This window comes from Castanea sativa, chromosome 8 (assembly GCF_040712315.1).
Source record: "Castanea sativa cultivar Marrone di Chiusa Pesio chromosome 8, ASM4071231v1".
Lineage (NCBI taxonomy): Eukaryota > Viridiplantae > Streptophyta > Magnoliopsida > Fagales > Fagaceae > Castanea > Castanea sativa.
The window spans coordinates 45,891,928-45,910,614 of NC_134020.1; the positions used below are offsets into that span (position 1 = coordinate 45,891,928).

The 18,687-nt window shown below is 37.4% G+C and overlaps 1 protein-coding gene across 2 annotated transcripts; it reads right to left on the bottom strand.

The window, feature by feature from the left end:
- Positions 1-12,778: 12,778 nt before the first annotated feature.
- Positions 12,779-18,215, bottom strand: LOC142608461 (rho GTPase-activating protein 1). 2 transcript variants are annotated; one of them, XR_012839499.1, is made up of 6 exons: positions 17,128-18,204; positions 15,656-15,776; positions 15,286-15,405; positions 14,224-14,454; positions 13,118-13,772; positions 12,779-12,910 (listed from the first exon to the last, which is right to left on the bottom strand). XR_012839499.1 is itself a non-coding variant. In XM_075780242.1 (5 exons), the coding sequence occupies exons 1-5, from the start codon at positions 17,652-17,654 to the stop codon at positions 13,173-13,175; spliced, it is 1,599 nt and encodes a 532-aa protein (XP_075636357.1). In that variant the 5' UTR covers positions 17,655-18,215; the 3' UTR covers positions 12,945-13,172. The 2 variants fall into 2 exon arrangements, 1 of the variants encoding a protein (XP_075636357.1); XM_075780242.1 differs by lacking the exon at positions 12,779-12,910 and having other exon boundaries at positions 12,945-13,772; positions 17,128-18,215.
- Between the last annotated feature and the right edge of the window lie 472 nt (positions 18,216-18,687).

Below are 18,687 nucleotides of genomic sequence, written 5' to 3' on the forward strand. Positions count from 1 at the left end.
CATAAGCTTTCAAGACCTCTTGATTTACATATCATTATTCAAATATATTTTTAATTTAATTGAAATTTCATTCAATGTTTACCTCTCCGTTAGAATCTTGACACACCATATTTTTATTAAATAGTAGAATATCCTAATTCTATATACAAATACAATCATAATAAAATGACTATTAATAATTACCATTATTATCAAATTTTATATTCAAAGAAAATAATAATAATAAGAAAAATTCATATTGTGTTAACCTCTCTTTTTCTCTAAATTATTATTATTATTTTCTCTAAATATAAATATTTCTCATTTTTTTTTAACCAAACATGAAAATACATTTTTCTTCTCTCTTTTCAAGATCTCATCTTCCTTTTCTTTTTCTCTTACCAAATATATATATATATATATATATATATATATATATATATAAAATTCAATAGTTACAACAACAGATGAGGAAATTTATGCCTTGAATATCTCCATTAGAAACACCAAGAGATACTAATTGAGTTACAAGGCTTTTAGCCTTTGCAAACATATTGTTAAGGCATAATATGGACTAATCAGTTGATCAATCAATATATATAATCAGAAACCTCATATTCAAAAGTATGAGGTTCTACCATGTAACGCTTTATTAGAGTGGTGTACATATAGCCTTCTACATTAACTTCTTCCCACTATATTCCAAACAATGGGCTGATGTTTTAAATTAGCCAAACAACATAAATCTTTAATATGCTTTTATTACTTTAAATGTTTTAGATAGATTCAATGGATATCATTTTTGTTTTTGTTTTTGTTTTTTTTGCATAAGAACTAAGTTCAATGTATAATTGCAAGAGTTACAATGAATTAGGTAATATGATTATTTGTCTCTACACATTTGTCCAATCAAACATAACTAACAACCTTCTTAAGAATTGTCATTCAAAAACTAAGTTCAATTTACAATTGCAATAGTCAGATTTAATGGATTGGGTAATATGATTATTTGTCTCTACACATTTGTCCAATCAAGCATAAATATCAACCTTCTTAAGAATTGTCCTTCAAGATAAACGTTGATGGAGTGATTTTTAAAGAGCAAAGTTGGAGCAAGAATTTTGATTCGAGATGATAACGGGTCACTTATTGCAACATTGAGCTGCAAAGGGAGAGCAATTTAGATTCGGAGGAAACAAAAATAGCAAATCCAGGCTATTAATTTTGCAATTGAAATACGTATAAGAGATATCATCTTAGAGGGATATTTAGCATATGTTATTGACAAGTTTTAATCCAAGATGGAAGATAATTAATGGCTGTGAGCTCTGGTAGAGGCATCAATATTAATAATAAGTATTACACACAACCATAAAGATAAATTTCATATAGAAAAAGTATAGTTTTTTTATAAAATATTTTAAAATTAATTTATATTGTTCTCGTCGTATGGGACATCGACTACTTTATGTTAAAATTGTGCTTTAGATTTGTTTGAGCATTTAAAAGAGTACCTAAATATTTTCACTTAGAGAAAGCTTATGAAAAAAAAAATCTCAAAATATTTTCTCAACAACCTTTTTTGATTTTTTTTTTGACAGTCCTTTTTTGAGTTTTTGAGTTATGATGGATTTAGGTGTAACATTATTTATTTTAAATTATGGTGGGTTGGCACCTCAATTTGTAATAAAAATATTATGATATTGACTCTAGCTTAAATTGGTGATCTCAAAATATAATAATGACAACAATAATACCCCTTTCGTTAACAAAGTTCTCTGCCTAGGGCACAGGGGTCTGTGGAGTCCTGAGCGCTAGATGGTAGTAGTGTGGTTCCTTTCTCTTGGAGAATATCGTCGTCCCTCGTGTAACTTGGTTACTAGTAGGGTTTAGTTTCTTGCTCCTTTCCTGTGTGTGGTAGTTCAGAGGTTTGAGTATGGAGGAGTTAACCCGTAGATGTGATCTGTTATCCTTGTCTGCAAAAGAAGGCAAGAGGGTTATATTAACCAAGTCTCACGCGTCAACAAGCCATGTGTTGGTAGCAAATTTTTTTATGAAGAGGACGTTGAATATGGAGGCAATAGTACGTACTTTCGCCCTCTGTGGCACACTAAAGAGAGCTTTGAAGTGATGAACATAGGGAATAACGTAATTAGGGGTGTCCATACAAACTGAAGACCCGCCGGAACCGACCTGTCATGGCTAGGCTACCATCTCCGACGGGTCGGTGACGAGTCTCAACCGTTAGAACTCGACTCCGGCGGGTCGAGTGGTGGGTTTCATCCTCAAAAACCCGAGCCACCCGAGCCACCCGACCCGCCCGACAAAAACTCAAAGAACAACGAAAATCACCTAGATCCAGTGACGATCTGGCTCTTCTCAACTTTCGATTCGGCAACGTTTGGGCTTTCTTCACTCAGATTAGCTCAAATCTAGTCAAGATCTTGTCTCTTCCTTACTAAAATCCGGTGAATCCAACCCAGATCTACTCAAACTCGGCCAAAACTCTGGTAAGCCTGACTCCAACTTGGCCAAATTTTCATAGATCCGAAGAAATCTTGCCTGACTCTCATTAGATCCAACTAGATCTGACAAGATCCGGCCAAAAATCGGCGAATCGGCAAACCCGAAATCGACCGATTCACACCCAAAAACCGATACAACCCAACCCGGTTGATCTGAAACTTTATTTGGGTTGATTGCAGGTTGAAATCTTCCCCACCCGATACTTTCGGGTCGAGTCCGGGTTGGGCACAAACTCGACCCAACCTGACCCGTAGACACCCCTAAACGTAATGCTATTTACATTTGGACTGGAGGTGGATGCTGAGAAAGTGTTGCTTGGTGAACCATGGTTATATGATCAACACCTAGTCATTCTACAACGGTTTGACGGTAATAAACCTAACTCAGAACTAGAGTTTAAATTCTGCACCTTTTGGGTGCAAATTCATGACCTTTCGTTCAAGTTTATGAACCCGGAAACGGCATTGCAGATAGGACGATTGGACCAGTGATTAAACCACAAGACCTATCAGAGATGAAGGTAGGTTGCTTCATGAGGGCCCAAACAACCATTAATGTAACCCAGCCTCTGTGTCGGGGTATAAGGATCGTGTTTGACGAGGATTCTATAGGTTGGATTACCTTTTAGTATGAAAGACTACCTAATATGTGCTATTGGTGTGGACTGCTAACCCACAGTGATAAAGAGTGCGAGATGTGGCTGAAAAGCAAGGGTACTTTGTCGGTGGATAACCAACAGTTCAGGGAGTGGTTGAGAGCATCACAGTTCAGTCCACTAAAAAAGCAAACGATTAAAGTTAAGGGATATGATGAGAGGACCAAACCCCTCTCTGTAAAAGCACCAGGGTCAGACTGAGGCTCGTCGGCCATGAAGTTGGTGGAGGGGAAAATGGACAGAGGGCGGTCAGAAAAGAATGAAGTAGAGGTGGAGGCTGGAATGGTGTGTGGCTAGCTATTACCAACCACAAATCCGGAAGATTCCATGGTCATAAGGATGCAAAAATCAGCACACCCTATCCCAGATTTTGAGGCTATTATCGAGGAGATTGACAACGCAATAAATGTGGAGCATCCTATCTCAGACTCTACAGGAGAGATAAATGAAACTAGGGAGGCTCAAGGTTTATTTGTGGAAAAAAGCAAGGAGGAGGCTAGGGAGGCTTAGGGTTTGTGCGTGGAAATAAGGAAGGAGGAGGCGTTGATCTCGGGGATGGAGGGGAAGCCCAAGGAGAACACGTTAGGTCTTTATAGAGATATGGAGGGAGAGTTTGTAATGGGCCGGGCTGACCCAAGTGGAAAAATTAAAGAAGGGAAGCAGGGGAGAGGTAAAAAGGCCAAAGGGGAGTTGGGAAAAAAATAAATACAATTGGGCCCAATACTAGCCCATCACGCAAAAAATAAATACAATTGGACCAGACAAAGCACTAGACCCATGCAGGAAAGTCATTGGGTTTTTATACAGGAGGATGTGGGGTCTAAATGAAAATTGGAGGAGCCCAACAAGTTGGAAGAACATGGGATTAAGGGGGGAAAAAGGTTGAAAGTTGCAAAAGAGACCAAGAAGTTAAGTGTTCTCTTTGCCACACATTTAGGATTGGCGGAGGTTGCTAAGCAACCCCACTGGGTCCAATGAGTCTATTAAGCTAGAATTGTCGGGGGCTTGGGAACCCCCAGACAATAAACGCCTTGAAGAAGATGAATAAGATAGAGAAACCCAATTTTGATTTCTTAATGGAAACAAAATCAGATGAGGAGTAAATGGCGGTGGTGCGAAATCGGTGTGAATTTAAAGATAGTTTTGTGGTTCCAAGTAATGGCCTTAGCGGGGCTTTGACACTTTTTTGGAGGGCTGACATAAAGGTTTTAGTTCAGAGCCCTTCCTTGTCCCATATTGAAGCAATTGTGGAGGGGGGGGGGTGATAATATAGGGTAGTGGCATCTCACCGGCTTTTATGGCAACTTGGACACCTCCTTAAGGGGTGATTCTTGGCGCCTTTTGTCGTCCCTAAGCAATGGATCTGACTTGCCGTGGCTGGTCATAGGCGTCTTCAACAAAATAATGTGTGCTTTGGAAAAGGAGGGAGAAGCAAGGAGGTCCAACACACAAATGTTGAGATTTAAGAATACTGTGGACTCTTATGGGCTTAGAGAAATTAATTTGATTGGGTCGAAGTATACTTGGATTTACCCAAGGAAGGATGGATTTCAAATAAGGGAAAGGCTTGATAGGGCCTTAGCGACTGGGCCCTCTTATTCCCTTCAGTCAAGCTATTTCACAAATCCTCTTTCACATTAGACCACACCCCCCTTTTGCTAAAGTTCTCTACAACGAACAAGAGAAAGAAACATAAAAGGGTTTTCAGGTTTGAGTCTATGTGGTTGCAAGATCATAGATGTGAGAAAGTGGTTGTTGATGCTTGGAACGAAGGTCAGAATGGTGGGTCGGCGTTCCTAATCATTGCCTGCATGGATTTGTGCAGAGACCAATTGGAGGTATGGAACGCATCGGAGTATGGACATGTGGGTAAGCAAATTTCGCACTTCTAGAAAAGGTTGGAGTGGTTAGAGCTGCAACCTACTTCAACGAGCATCATTAAAGACTTGAGGGATACCAGAATAAAGCTGAATTGCTAGTTAGAAAGGGAGGATGCGATGTGGAGACAGAGAGCAAGGCTTAATTGGTTTCGTGAGGGTGACTAAAATACAAGATTCTTTCACTCTAAGGCTTCTGCCCGATTCCTGAAGAACTCCATTGAAGGTGTTTTTGACCCAAATGATGTTTGGCAAGAGGAAGATAGCGAAATTGAGAAATGTTTTGTGGATTACTACACCGAGCTTTTCACATCATCAAACCCTGAGGACTTCTCGGAAATCATTGAGGTTGTTCAATTGAAAGTTTCCCAAGATATGAACTCTCGCTTGCTCAGAGAATTTCTACCTGGAGAAGTGTTCCAATCCTTGAAGCAAATGTACCCTCTGAAAGCTCCAAGACCCGATGGTATGCCTCGCCTCTTTTTCCAATATTTCTGGCTAATTGTGGGCAATGTGGTTACTAAATTTGTGTTATATTTCCTTAATTCTGGCATTATACCCCCAAACTTCAATGCTACTTACATTGTCTTAGTCCCAAAAAATAGTAATCCTAAGAGAGTCTCAGAATATAGACCGATAAGTCTTTGTAACGTAATCTACAAACTGGCTTAAAAAACGCTGGCTAATAGATTGAAGAAAATCTTACCCTCTATCATTAGTGACTCACAAAGCGCATTTGTTAATGGTAGATTGATTACTGACAATGTCTTAGTAGCATTTGAATGTATGTATCACATTAACTAGAGAAAAACAGAATCCATCGGTGAGATGGCGGTCAAGCTCGATATGAGCAAGGCTTACGACATGGTGGAGTGGGCTTGCCTTGATAGGATGATGGAGAAACTGGGTTTCCATCAGAGGTGGAGGAATTTGATGATGCAGTGTGTTTCCTTGGTCACCTATTTAGTGCAGATTAACAGTAAGCCAAGGGGGTAGATAGTTCCTACAAGGGGGTTACGCCAAGGTGATCCACTCTCCCCCTATCTCTTCTTGTTGTGTGCTGAGGGCCTTTCGGCTTTGATTAAAAACGCTGTGTCTGAGGGTGTTGTGAAGGGTATCTTTGTGCGTAGAAGGGGCCCTAGTATTTCTCATCTTTTCTTTGCGGACGATAGGATCATTTTTTGCAAAGCATCGATGGAGGAATGTAGTGCACTACAGCGTATACTAAAGGTGAATGAGCTGGCTTCAGGGTAGCAATTGAATAAGGCCAAAACCTCCTTGTTCTTTAGCCCCAACACAAAAGCAGAAATCAAAAATGAAATTCAAGCCAGATTCGGTGCACAGGTGATCAAGGAGCATGAAAAGTACCTCGGGCTGCCTTCTTTGGTGGGCAAGAATAAGGAATACATTCAAAGAAATCAAGAAGTTGGCCAAGAAATTAATGGGATGGAAGGAAAAGCTATTGTCAAAGCAAAGAAGGAAATTTTGATAAAAGCAGTAGCCCAGGCGATCCTAACATATTCCATGAGCTGTTTCAAGATTCCTGACACGCTTTGTGACTAGATGACAAGATTGATTAGGAATTTCTGGTGGGGTCAATGTAAAAATGAGAGGAAGATGGCTTAGACCAGTTGGGAAAAATTATGCACTCCAAAAGCCCAAGGGGGGAAGGGTTAGGAACCTAATGGGGATGGGTATGAATTATAGGGGTATTGATGGGCATTGTAGGGAAATTGACTTAATTCGAGGTAGTCACCCTCTATAGAGAATTAGAGATTAAGAGAGAGAGAGAGAGAGAGAGAGAGAGAGATGCATTAATGCATTAAGAAATTGGTTTATTCTTCAATTGATATCTCATATTGGATTACAATCATGTATTTATAGGAGACTAGCTCTAATCTCATTGGCCCACATGACCTTATCCTATTGTAACTATTATTCCCCATGTGCATTAATAATTCCAACATGTGCTAAATGTGATTAACATTGGTTCTATTATTCCCCATGTGTATTAATAATTCCAACATGTACTAAATGTGATTAACATGCTTGGAATTGTAACTAACTAACTAACTAACTAAATCTCAATACAACAATTATTATCTATATGCTTATAGTATTCCTAACAGGGGGAAGGGTTTTAAACAGCTCAAGCCATTTAATCTAGCCTTATTGGCCAAACAAGGATGGTGGTTACAAATGGGCAAAAACTCTTTACTATTTAAGGTCTTTAAGGCAAAATATTTCCCCAACTATGAATTTGTCCATGCTTCTGTGGGGTGCAAATCATCCTATGTTTGGCAGAGTATAATGGCAGCTTAAGACATTGTTAGGAGGGGTTTGAGGTGGCAGGTGGGTAATGGAAAGAGTATACACATCTGGCAAGATAGCTAGATTCCCTTCCCTTCTCGGTACAAGGTGATCTCCCTACCCTCCCTCCTACAATTTGATGCTCGAGTTGAGGAGCTTATTGATCCTGAAACTAGGGAATGGAAAATGGAGTTAATCCATAGAATTTTCCTCCTTCAAGAAGCAAATCTTATCGGTGGTATTGCTTTAAGCTCTCAACTACCTGATGATAAGCAAATTTGGGCTGTCACGGCAAATGGTAGATTTAATGTCAGGAGTGCATATAAGCTGGCTATGGAATTGTCTTCAGGAAGTGGGGTTGCATCAGCCTTGGATAACAACAATATGAGAAAGTTTTAGAAATACCTTTGGAGTATCAACATTCCTTACAAAGTGAAACATTTTGTCTAGCGTGCATGCAAGGAAATTCTGCCCACCAAGGAAAACTTGAAGAGAAGGAAAGTAATAGAGGACAGTGGGTGTGATAGCTGCCAAGCTCATGAGGATTCCTCGGGTCACCTGTTCTAGAGCTGCTGCCGTGCCCAAGAAATTTGGGCTATCTCGAAGCTCTTCCCTAGAAACTGTGCTTGGCCTTTCTCATCCTTTTTGGACTTGCTGTGGGTTATTATTATGATAGAGCAATGGAATTAGGGCCAGGTAAAGAAGGTAGTTATGGTGGCCTTGACCATATGGTAGAACATAATTGAACAAAGGAATGGGGGCAAGGTTAAGAATGGCAGTGCAATGGTTCATGGCTCAATTGATTACCTGTAGGAGTACCAAGCCTACTGTACTAAGGAGGAGGTGCATAGACCAAGTTTGGCTGTGAACTGGACCCTTCCACCCCCTCAGCATTACAAACTAAACATTGATGGAACGGTTTTTGGAGCACAAAAAGTTGCTTGAATTGGAGTACTGGTCCGTGATGTTGAGGGCAGAGTGGTTGGAGTTTGTAGTAAAAAAATTAAAGCCCTTCTAGGAGCGGTGGAGGTGGAAGCCAAAGCTTTGGAGATGAGTATTCAGTTTGCAAAAGACTTAGAGCCTGTTTGGTTTAGAGCAGTTTTGGATTATATCACTCAAAACTCATAACTGAGTTATCAAAACACGTGGGACCCACACAAATTTTTTTGTTTGGCTTGATTTTCACATTGTGTTTCCATCACTCCAAACTCATAAATTTTGGGTTAGAGTGATGGAAATAGAAAACAAGAAATCGGCATTTTCAAAAACTGAGATAAGAAAATCAGTGGCATGGATGTAAATTTTCAGACTCTATGGGACCCATGGCTTGTGTGTTGTCAAATCCACCGGCTGCTTCTTTTCTTCTTCTTTTTTGTTTTTTTCTTCTTCTTCTTCTTTTTTTTGTTGTTGCTTTTATCTACTTCTTTCTTTCTTCTTCATACCTACTCTACCACCAACAACATTTTTGTCCTCTTCATTTTTTCCTTTTCTTTCTTTCTTTCTTCTTCTACTGAGTTCCACCGGCTTCCTTTTTATTTTTTATTTTTTTTTTTATTTTTATTTTTTTACTTCTTTCTTTCTGCTTTATACCCACTCCACCACCACCAACATTTTTGTCTTCTTCTTCTTCTTCATTCATTCATTCTTTTTCTTTCTTTCTTTCTTCTTCTACTAAGTTCCATCGGCTTCCTTTTTTTTTTTTTTTTTTTTTTGCTTTTTCTCTACTTCTTCTTTCTTTCTTCTTCATACCCACTCCACAACCAACAACATTTTTTTTTCTTCTTCTTCATCAGACCTGTAAGTGCACAATTGCACCTGGACCCAAAAACACACGTGGGCTCAGGCCCAATGAGCCTTAAACAATTAAATTTGTAGAGTGTGGGTTCACAATCTAGTTTAGTGATGTTCGAAGCTTGATGAACAGGCTGGAATGTTACAGTATTTACAAACAATAGACAAATAGGACAAAATGAACCTCCTCGGACGTAAGCCGAGGACAATTTATATATTATTTCCCTTTCTTCTTTCAATGGTTACCGTTCTTAATATTTGTCTAGCCACACCCCCTTTTTCTTTACTCTCTTCCCTCCTTAAATACTTCTTCTTCTTCCCTCTTTATCCACGTGTAACGCAAATCACCCTATTAGACACCTGTCCCATTCACCACCCTCTGGAAGTCTTCAAACGATAGCAAGAAGGCTGACTTTTACTATTCAGGGGTCATTTCCCCATTAATGCGGCCAGGGAGGTAGGTGCAGGGTCTTTAATGTGGAAGTAACAGCCTTTTTCTAAGATATTTCTTTCACCCCGTGGTGTCTAGAGGGTATTTAGATCCCCCTTTTAACCAACAGTTCGTCCAGAACACTGCCTTAATCTTTTTGGCGAATCCTAGGGTCATCGCGGGTCTGTCCGAGGAGAGATTCGTCCTCGGACGAATCTTTGGACTCTCGACTCATGGGCCGACTTAGGTCCTTTTAGTCCCCACAAGACCTACTCCACCACCAACAGGTTTTTTTTTTTCCTGGTTTTGTCTTTCTTTCTTTCTTTCTTCTTTAAACCCACTCACCATGTTCATCCACGTATAAATATATACCCAGAAACAGAAACCCACTCCTCATTTTCATGATTTTGGATTTCAATCTAAGGATTCCTAGGTTTGGATTTGGGTTTTCAGTATTTGTGGGTTTGAGTTGGCAATTTTGGATCATCGATCTGAAGATTTTGTGTTGGTGTGTTTGGGTTTTCTGTGTTTGTAGTTGTGGTTTGAAGCTTGGGCTGTGATGGAGGTGGGTTTGTGTGGTTGGTAGTTGTATTGATGATTGGAATTTTTTTTCTTTTTTGTGGTTGTAGCTGATGGTTGGATTTTTTTTTTCCCCATTTTGTGGCCGTTGGTGGTGTTGACATTGGTGGGTTCTGAGTTTGCCATTGATGGTGGTGATGGACTTAGGAGAATATGAAAGAGGGGAAAAGAAAATTGACGCGGGTAGCAACCATAACTCCTGTGTAGTGTCAGTGTAGTGGGTTCCACCATTTTGGCAAAAAGTGGATTTAAAAGTTGAGTTATGTGATTGAGTTTTTGTAACCAAACAACAATTTTGGAATTTTTGAGTGATAGTGGAGTTTGGGTTATGAGTGATGAGATTTGAGTTAGAGTTATGAGTTATAAAAATTGAGTCATGTCTAAACCAAATAGGCCCTTACTTATCCATGACTTTATTCTTGAGAGTGACTCATTGAATTTGATCAATGCTTTACAGGAAACAACCCCTCCCCCTGTATCTATTGCTACTATCGTGTATAGTGTTCTGTCTTCCCTTCATGATCTTCGGAGTATAGAGTTGTCTCATGTTCGTAGGCATGGCAATAGGCCAGCCCACTTTTTAGCAAAGCTTACTTTAGGCATTGTTGATTTTTCTGCTTGGATAGAGGAGAACCCTTATTCCATTGAACAAGCTCTTCTATATGATGTATCTATAACCTTTCATGAGCAATATTAATTATGCAGCCTTCCCATAAATAAATAAAAATCCCTTTCGTTGGTGGCACAAACTACATCAAGGATTGCAATCTTTTATGTTTTGATTTTTGTCTTTTTTTGTTAAATAATCTCTTAATTCAACATATAAATTTCTATAGTGGAAACAAAGTTTCCCACAATGGGACCCACAAAATCATCCACAAAGCACGAGAGCAAGGGAGTATACTTGTTACTGAAGGCTATATTGCTCTCTAGTCTCCACCAAGACCAAGGGATGGGCAACTGGGCAAGGAGACCACAACTTTAAGAGTTATGTTAATGCAATAATTTTCATAACAATTGAGTTAATAAGTTTTTATACGTATCATTTTATCGTTTATCATTAATAATTTGACCAGTTAACATTTGTGAAATATTTTGGAGTTGCAGAGTTATTGAACTTGTAATCAAAGCATAGCATGTAAATTTATTGTGATGCAGTCCAGGGTGTACTGATGTGATTGGTTATACAATTTGAACCCACATCGCACGTTACCTTTTCATCATCTCTACATTTTCCGCCTCTGAAAGCAACTTTATATAAAGGGTTCAGTAAATATATGTTCTAAACTATTTATTTTTAAAAATATTTTATTAAAAATTAAAAAATATATAAAAATTTTTCAATTTTCAATAAATTTTTTTTTCAAAAATAATATACTATTGTGTGTCTTTCCGACACACGTTAATAAAATCCATAGCGATTATATTAGAACAATGAAACAAAATTTTCTTGGCTGTTGATGTGATTTACTGTGATTGGTGTTATCCAATCATATCAAGTTGTGGGAAAATTTCTGTACCTAAGACAATTCATAAGAATCTTGGCTGCAAAAACTTACCTAGTCGCATTCATTGACATCAACTAGGGATCAAATCATTGTAATTAAATCTGCAGCCTGCAATCTTGTCAAAAGCAGTGGTGCCTCCAACTCCCCTCCAAAGGCGTGAGTTTAGATTTGACCCGCAGGCTTGAGAGTGAGCTTGGCATCCCAAGGTTTTGTTTGTATATCTTGACTTGCTTCAGATGACTTGGTTTAATGTCTTGAAAAGATGATAAATAACAATTATAATGTAATAAACGTGATGTATGGTGCTTAATTTATACACCATTTATTTCAATAGAAAACTTGATGTAAAGATAATATTATGTATTTTTCTGAATTTGTAAGTATAAAAAAAAAGTTGAAAGAAAACTATCTCTTAACTTTCTATGTCGAACTTAGAAGAAGATGGAGTTGTTTTCCACTAAAATTTTCTAGAAAACAACTTTATCTCATAACCAAAAAAAAAAAAAAAAAGAATTTTATAATTCTTTTTTTTTTTTTTTTTTGATAAACTATAATTGAGTTAACTCAAGCGAGCTGCAGCCAATTATTTCTGCACGAGTGATCAGTGATGCCCTCATTTTCACTTCCAGAGGCACAAGAAATATTCGAGCTGATACTCTATACATGTTTCCCTCCTCTTGTGAGAAAATTGATGAGTGGTATCCGACTATCCGTCTATTTCAATGTCCTATCTAAACAATCCATCGATGCAGAGTAGCACAACCTCTTATTATTTTTAGTTTACCACATAGCTCCTTAGTTGTGTGATTCTCTTTCCTCGTTATCTTTATGGGCTTTTTGATGATTGCATTCATTTCTTTGTTTCTATTTCGTGGTCCCAACTCATTGGATATCACATTTTTAGACAATGCCTTTTTCCCACAAAATTTAACAAAAGCCAAGATCTTTATTACATGTTTGAGGTACTTTCTTGGTCTCCACAAAGGCGCACTTCCATAAATAAGTTGATGGTATAGTCATTTTAGCATATACAAGTTTTGACACGCATTATAAATAAGTTGATGGTATATATAGTGATTCTAAAATATACAAGTTTTGACAAGCATCCAATTTTAAAAAAAGAAAAAAAAGAAAAAAAAGCGATATTAAGAGCCTTGCAAATCAATGGCATTGACTGTCTTCCAATGAGATTTTGGGTTCAAATCCCCCCACTCGTACATGTACGTAAGCCAAAAAAGAGACCAGGGGTAAGCACCTAAACACACAAGGAATAAAAGTTTGGTCACAGATTGAAAAGCAAACACAGGAAATCACATCAATGGAACTCCAGTAACAATGTTAGCAAGATTCTACAGAAGGGTCATCCATGAAATCAGATCAGGTTAAGCAAATCACCAAGCAGCAGAGACAACATACACGAACAATTCACAAACTTTTCAACTTCCAAATCAAACAAACTTACACTTAAAATACAGTATCATACAATGAATTGGGCTCAACTGCTCTTGAGCTTTCCTTCACCTCCAGGCTTCGATCCGCTCTATCCTTGAATCTATGCGACTCAGATTGCTGATTCCCTTAGTCTTGTCAACTGGCCCTGTTTCTGGAACTAGAGGTTGCTGAACACATTTTTTACTTGGCCCCCATTTGAAATTTGAATTACTTGATTGACCAGTCCTGCTCTTTTCAGTAGTACCTTGAATTCCAGCTATTTCACCATCAACTTCACCGGCCTCTATTTTGCTAATGTAAGTGTCAACTCCAATCAGAGTCCCACAAGAACCACCCTCATCAGAATTTAGTTTCTCAGAAGATGTCAATGGACTGCCAGCTTCTCCACTAGCAAGATCATTGTTTTCATTAGTGTCAAAGAAAATTTCTGGAACAGGTTCTTCCGCAACAAATGCTTGCTCTGGCTCTTCATTTTCTAGGGCAGTGTCTTCCAAGCAGGCTTGGGAAGGGCTCTGGTGTCCATTCTCATCAGAAGGCTCTAAACAGGAAGCAGAGTAAAACTTCACTGCAGAATCTTTTCTTTCTCGGAGTGTTTTTAAGATTAGGGTCTTGAGGAAGTTCATCACTTGGACTGCATACATCAAGGCAGTCAAAGGATCTGCCATCTGCAACAAAACAAGTCAAATCATTCCAGCATATCAATAGATAAATCTGCGATCTGTAGTGCCATCAAAAATTTTCAGTTTAAATGGAAGATTATAACTTAGCCCCCCCCCCCCCCCACACACACAAAAAAAAAAAGAAAAAAGAATATGAAAATCAAAGGTGATAATGAGTTGAAAAATGAAAAAGAAAAAAAGGGTGGGGTTGTCATTTTGGCACATGATTTTACTAGTCAGCATGTAGCATACAGACATCACCAACTCTAAAATGAAGGTGCTCATTTAAATGCAATTCAAAATATGCTTCAAGATTAGGTCCTATATAACACAACTGACTGATATAAAGGGACGCCCGAATGATATCATTTAGCAAGAAAGAAATATATAGACTGCAATTAACCTAAACATGCCATGAATTTCTGAACTTCAAGAAGTTGAAACTATTCTAACTAACCTGAGTCATGTTTGGTGCAAAAACCATAGCAATGTTGCGTGCATCCATCTTGTTCAGATGTTCCTGTTGGACAACATCAGTCATCAGATTGATGGCCCAATCCAATAGAGCGCCTTCAGTTGGGGGTAGGCGCCTCACAAGATCAACATAATCCTCTTCTGTCTGGCATTGCATTACCTGCTCAGGTGATAAAGGATCCAACACCCCAGTTGGGAGTTCCCTAAACCAAGCCTAAATGATCAAATATTCATCAAGTCAATGTATTGATATCATTAGTTATAGGGCTTCATTCTTACTCGTTAATTATAGGAACACGTAGCAACTTGACTATTTCTCCAATAAAATCAATCTAGAATAGGCCAAACTTTTTCCACAGTGATCGGTAATTGCAACTTGACTAATTTTTGCTTTGATTTTAACATCCCTTAGATTTACAATAATTGCAAATTTATTAAACAGAAGAATAAGAGAGGAAAAAATCAAAATTTTCTCCCATTCTTCCACCATGTACAGATTTAGAGGTCCCTCAATCTCTTGAACTGTTTAGGTAATATGCCAAAGAAGAAGAAATCATTATTAGAAGGTCCAAAAACTTACCCTTTATATAACATTTTTTTGGTCAAAGAAGAAGAAGAAATCTTAACACTTACTTCTTCTGGTTTTCTTGCCATATTCTATTGGAGTGCCTTTACCAACCAAACACATAAAGTGGAAGGACACAACTTGTGGCATACAAAAACAGCCATAGCAGATCAAGCGTCACTGTGTAGACATGTAACCACAATACAATATTTTTTTGACTCATATGATCCTTTATTTTTCTTGACATTTGACAGTATACTTGAAACTGATTAAGGATAGCAGTATTGGAGCAGAACATTGACATAGTGTTATTCCAAAATTTTGTAAATAGTGTAAGTCTTGTTTATGATTATGCTTATTAAGATCAACTCACTTTCACATACTCTTCACAAACAAATATACAGCAAACATGATTCCTAAAAATGATGTACCTTGATAGCAATGTTTTATTTGATCAGCTTTGATAAAACAACAGCATACCTTGATAAGCCCTGCCAAACAATGTACATCAATGCCTTCTGGTACCACTCCTGTGTTCAATTGGTCCCTGACATACTCCTCTTGACCATTATCCGCAGCAATTCTGAAAACCCCTTCTGCCTACATGTGTAAAATCAACAGTTTGAAGATTTATAGTCTCCAAAGAACTTTCAGACCAAAACCAATACCAATTAACTCAACATAATTTGACATGCAAAGATATATAGATAGAAAAAAGCTGCTCAGACAAGTCAAACCACTCAACTCTACAAAACTTTCTGTCAATTCCAAACTATTACTCTTGGTTCAGAATTTTTAGAGTAATGATGTTCAAGAGGCAGAGGAGAAGAGAATGAACAAGGTGAAATACCTGCAGGCCTCCAAGAGCATACAAGTGTTTTTGCATTAGCAAGAGAATTGTTGGCACGCTATTCCCTCGAGAGTCATACGACAACTGCATGGATTCCGTGGAAACTCCAAAGACGGTAGTACTACATTTAAGGGGGAAAATAAAGGAAAAATCAAATGAATAGCAGAGGCAAGATCATTCTAGTTAAACAATTAGGTAGAAACTGACAAGAAGATGTGCAAAAATTAACAAGCTTTAAAGCCTTCCAGGAACAAAGTTAAACTATATAAAGTGATGCAGATGTTGCTGGTGTGTAGGTTCTAAACCTTAAGAGAATTTCAATAAATCCTTCTCAGATGATGCCAAATTTATTTCCATTTATGTTATCTAACCAAATAACCATTAAATCCCATTCTTAATGATCATTCAGAATCCAACATTTCAACAAACTGAAATACATGTTTATACATGGAAAATACTGATCAAGTAGGATGCTTGTAAAATGGATACAAAAATGCAGGTCCAGGAAATATGGATACTGGTATGTAGTAGGAAGAACCTTTTTTACATGATTGAATATGTCTGTATGTATGTATTCATAAGTACATGAATAAGCCAGGAACAAAGGCCTGATTGTCTAAGCTCATTAAAATGAGGAAAGGAAGAAACAATTAATCATCCCAAAATTGATGAATATTCCATTATAGGACTTCAAATAAAAGATATTATACCAACATAATTTTATATCTACCTGAGTTACAATTAAAGCTAATCTCAGCCGCCCTTAGGAAGGGATAGCACATCATATGCGAGATCAGGAGTCTCGCCATTTGCTTTATAATCGAGAGGGTGCTGTTGATAATCTCCTGATACGATGATTTTTAGGTTTTTACTTTTTTTAATCCATCCAATTAAAATTGTTTCTACATAAATCATCCACGAAAATCACCAAAAGTAATGTTAAATGTAAAACAAACACAACAATTTTGCAATTGCAATAACCAATAAGAAACCAAAAAAAACTTCTTCTTTTTTTTTTTTGTTCTAACTACAAGTTGGATTAAATCAAGCTGCAGTTTGACAAATTGGATAGACCAGTAACTAAAAATAGGCCACAACCAATAGGACATCCAAGAATAGAAACCAGCTAAGCAACCAATACAAATAACAAACTTAAAATCTCAAGAATTGCATAGCACAAACAAGTACAACACCCAAAATGGAAAACCCCACCAGTTTGACAGACCAAATTCGCAATTTCAAGATTGCATTGCCACCAAAAACAAAAGAATAGAAAAGTACACAGCACATGAGCAAATTCAAAAACCAAGAATTTGAATAAACCATTAAAACTTAAAAAAAAAAAAACACACACAGACACAAAATGAATAAAAATCAACAAGTTCACAAATTTAATAACCAAAATAGCACCAAAATCATGAAAAATTAAATCCCACATTCACATTCTCACAAAAAAAAATAAAAAAAAGAACCTTGCACTGGGAGGCCTTCTGGGGACCTCAGGTTCAAACTCCACAGGCAAACCCAAGAAGCCATTGAACCTATCAAAGGTAACATGCGCCACATGGCGCACATTAGTGGGCCACCCGATCTCCATAGCACAAAGCTCCCTTCTATCACTCTTGCAAGCAATCAACGATTTCCTGAAAAGGGCCACCAGCAATGCCAACAAAGAAAGCTGATCTCTTGCCTGACTCTCACACTCTTCTTCCTCTTCCTCTTCTTCTTCTTCTTCTTCCTCAAACACCGACGCTATAGAATCTCCGTCCTCTGCTACATGCGAAGAGAATGACTCACATTCACAAAGGTTGTAGTTGTTGTTGTTGTTAATGTTAATGTCGTTGTTGTTGTTGTTGTTGTTGTTGTCCTCATTCTGAGGTTGCTTTGCAAATGATAAAGGAGGAAAAGAAGAGGAAGAAGACGAAGAAGAAACTCTTGTAGGAGAAGAAGAAGAAGAGAAATGGGTTGGCGAAGGGTTGGGATTGAGGACCTCAGTCATGGCTGGCAATGAAAACAACCTTTTTCTTGAATTATAAAAAAACACCCACTAATTACAAAAAAAAAAAAAAAAAAAAAACACTTTCTTGCTTTGAGAAACAAGAAAAAAAAAATTTTAATATACTAAAAAATATATATATATACAAAGATTCTGAGAGGTTTGAGAGAGACAGAAAGATTGAAAAGAAAGAAGATTTTTCAGAAGGAGATTTGGGTTGGAGTTGGACTAAAGCAAACGGGTTCGAACAATGTGGGACGTGAGTATCATTATCTCTATATATATTTTTTTCAATTTTTTCTTTGTTTTTGGCTTTTGGGGAGTTGAACAAGAAAGACAGAGAGTCTCTGTGAAATTGAGAAAGAGAAAGAAAGAGAGAGAGAGAAAGAGATGTATTTGGTGGGAAATTAATTGAGTAACTAATACAGTGTTAATGGAGTATTTACAACTATATATATATATATATATATGTGTGTGTGTGTGTGTGTTTATGGATTTGAGTTGTCAGCTTCAGTTAGAAGGTTAGTACTATTTCACCAAAAAAGAAGATTGGTGCTATTATTCATTGAGTATTGGCTTTGGTAGGTTTTAAATACAGCTCACATCACAATGCACAATGCACAAGGACCTCTCTTTATCTTTTTGGAGCGTTTTCAGGAGGAGGGGTTTTCTCTCTTGGAACTGTTATTTACAGCTTTGGTTACTGGTAAGTTCTATTAATTTTGACTCTCAAAATTAGAAGGTTTAATTGTAGTTTGTTTTTTTTTGGGTTTTTTTTAATGAGATTAAATTTTATTTTAGTATAATCTAAATGTATATTTGTGGAACTTTCTTATGGAGAATTAAACATCTGTTTTTGCTCCTTAATCTACAAACATTTATAGTTGTAAATTGACTATCGTTCTAAAAATGATCGATGGTCAAAGTTCTATTGTAGTTGAAGACATACATAATAGTTTCCGCAATAAATTTTATAATTATTGAGCAGATAAGTTATAATTATTTTTATAATCTCATTCCTCCCCTTTCTTCTCTC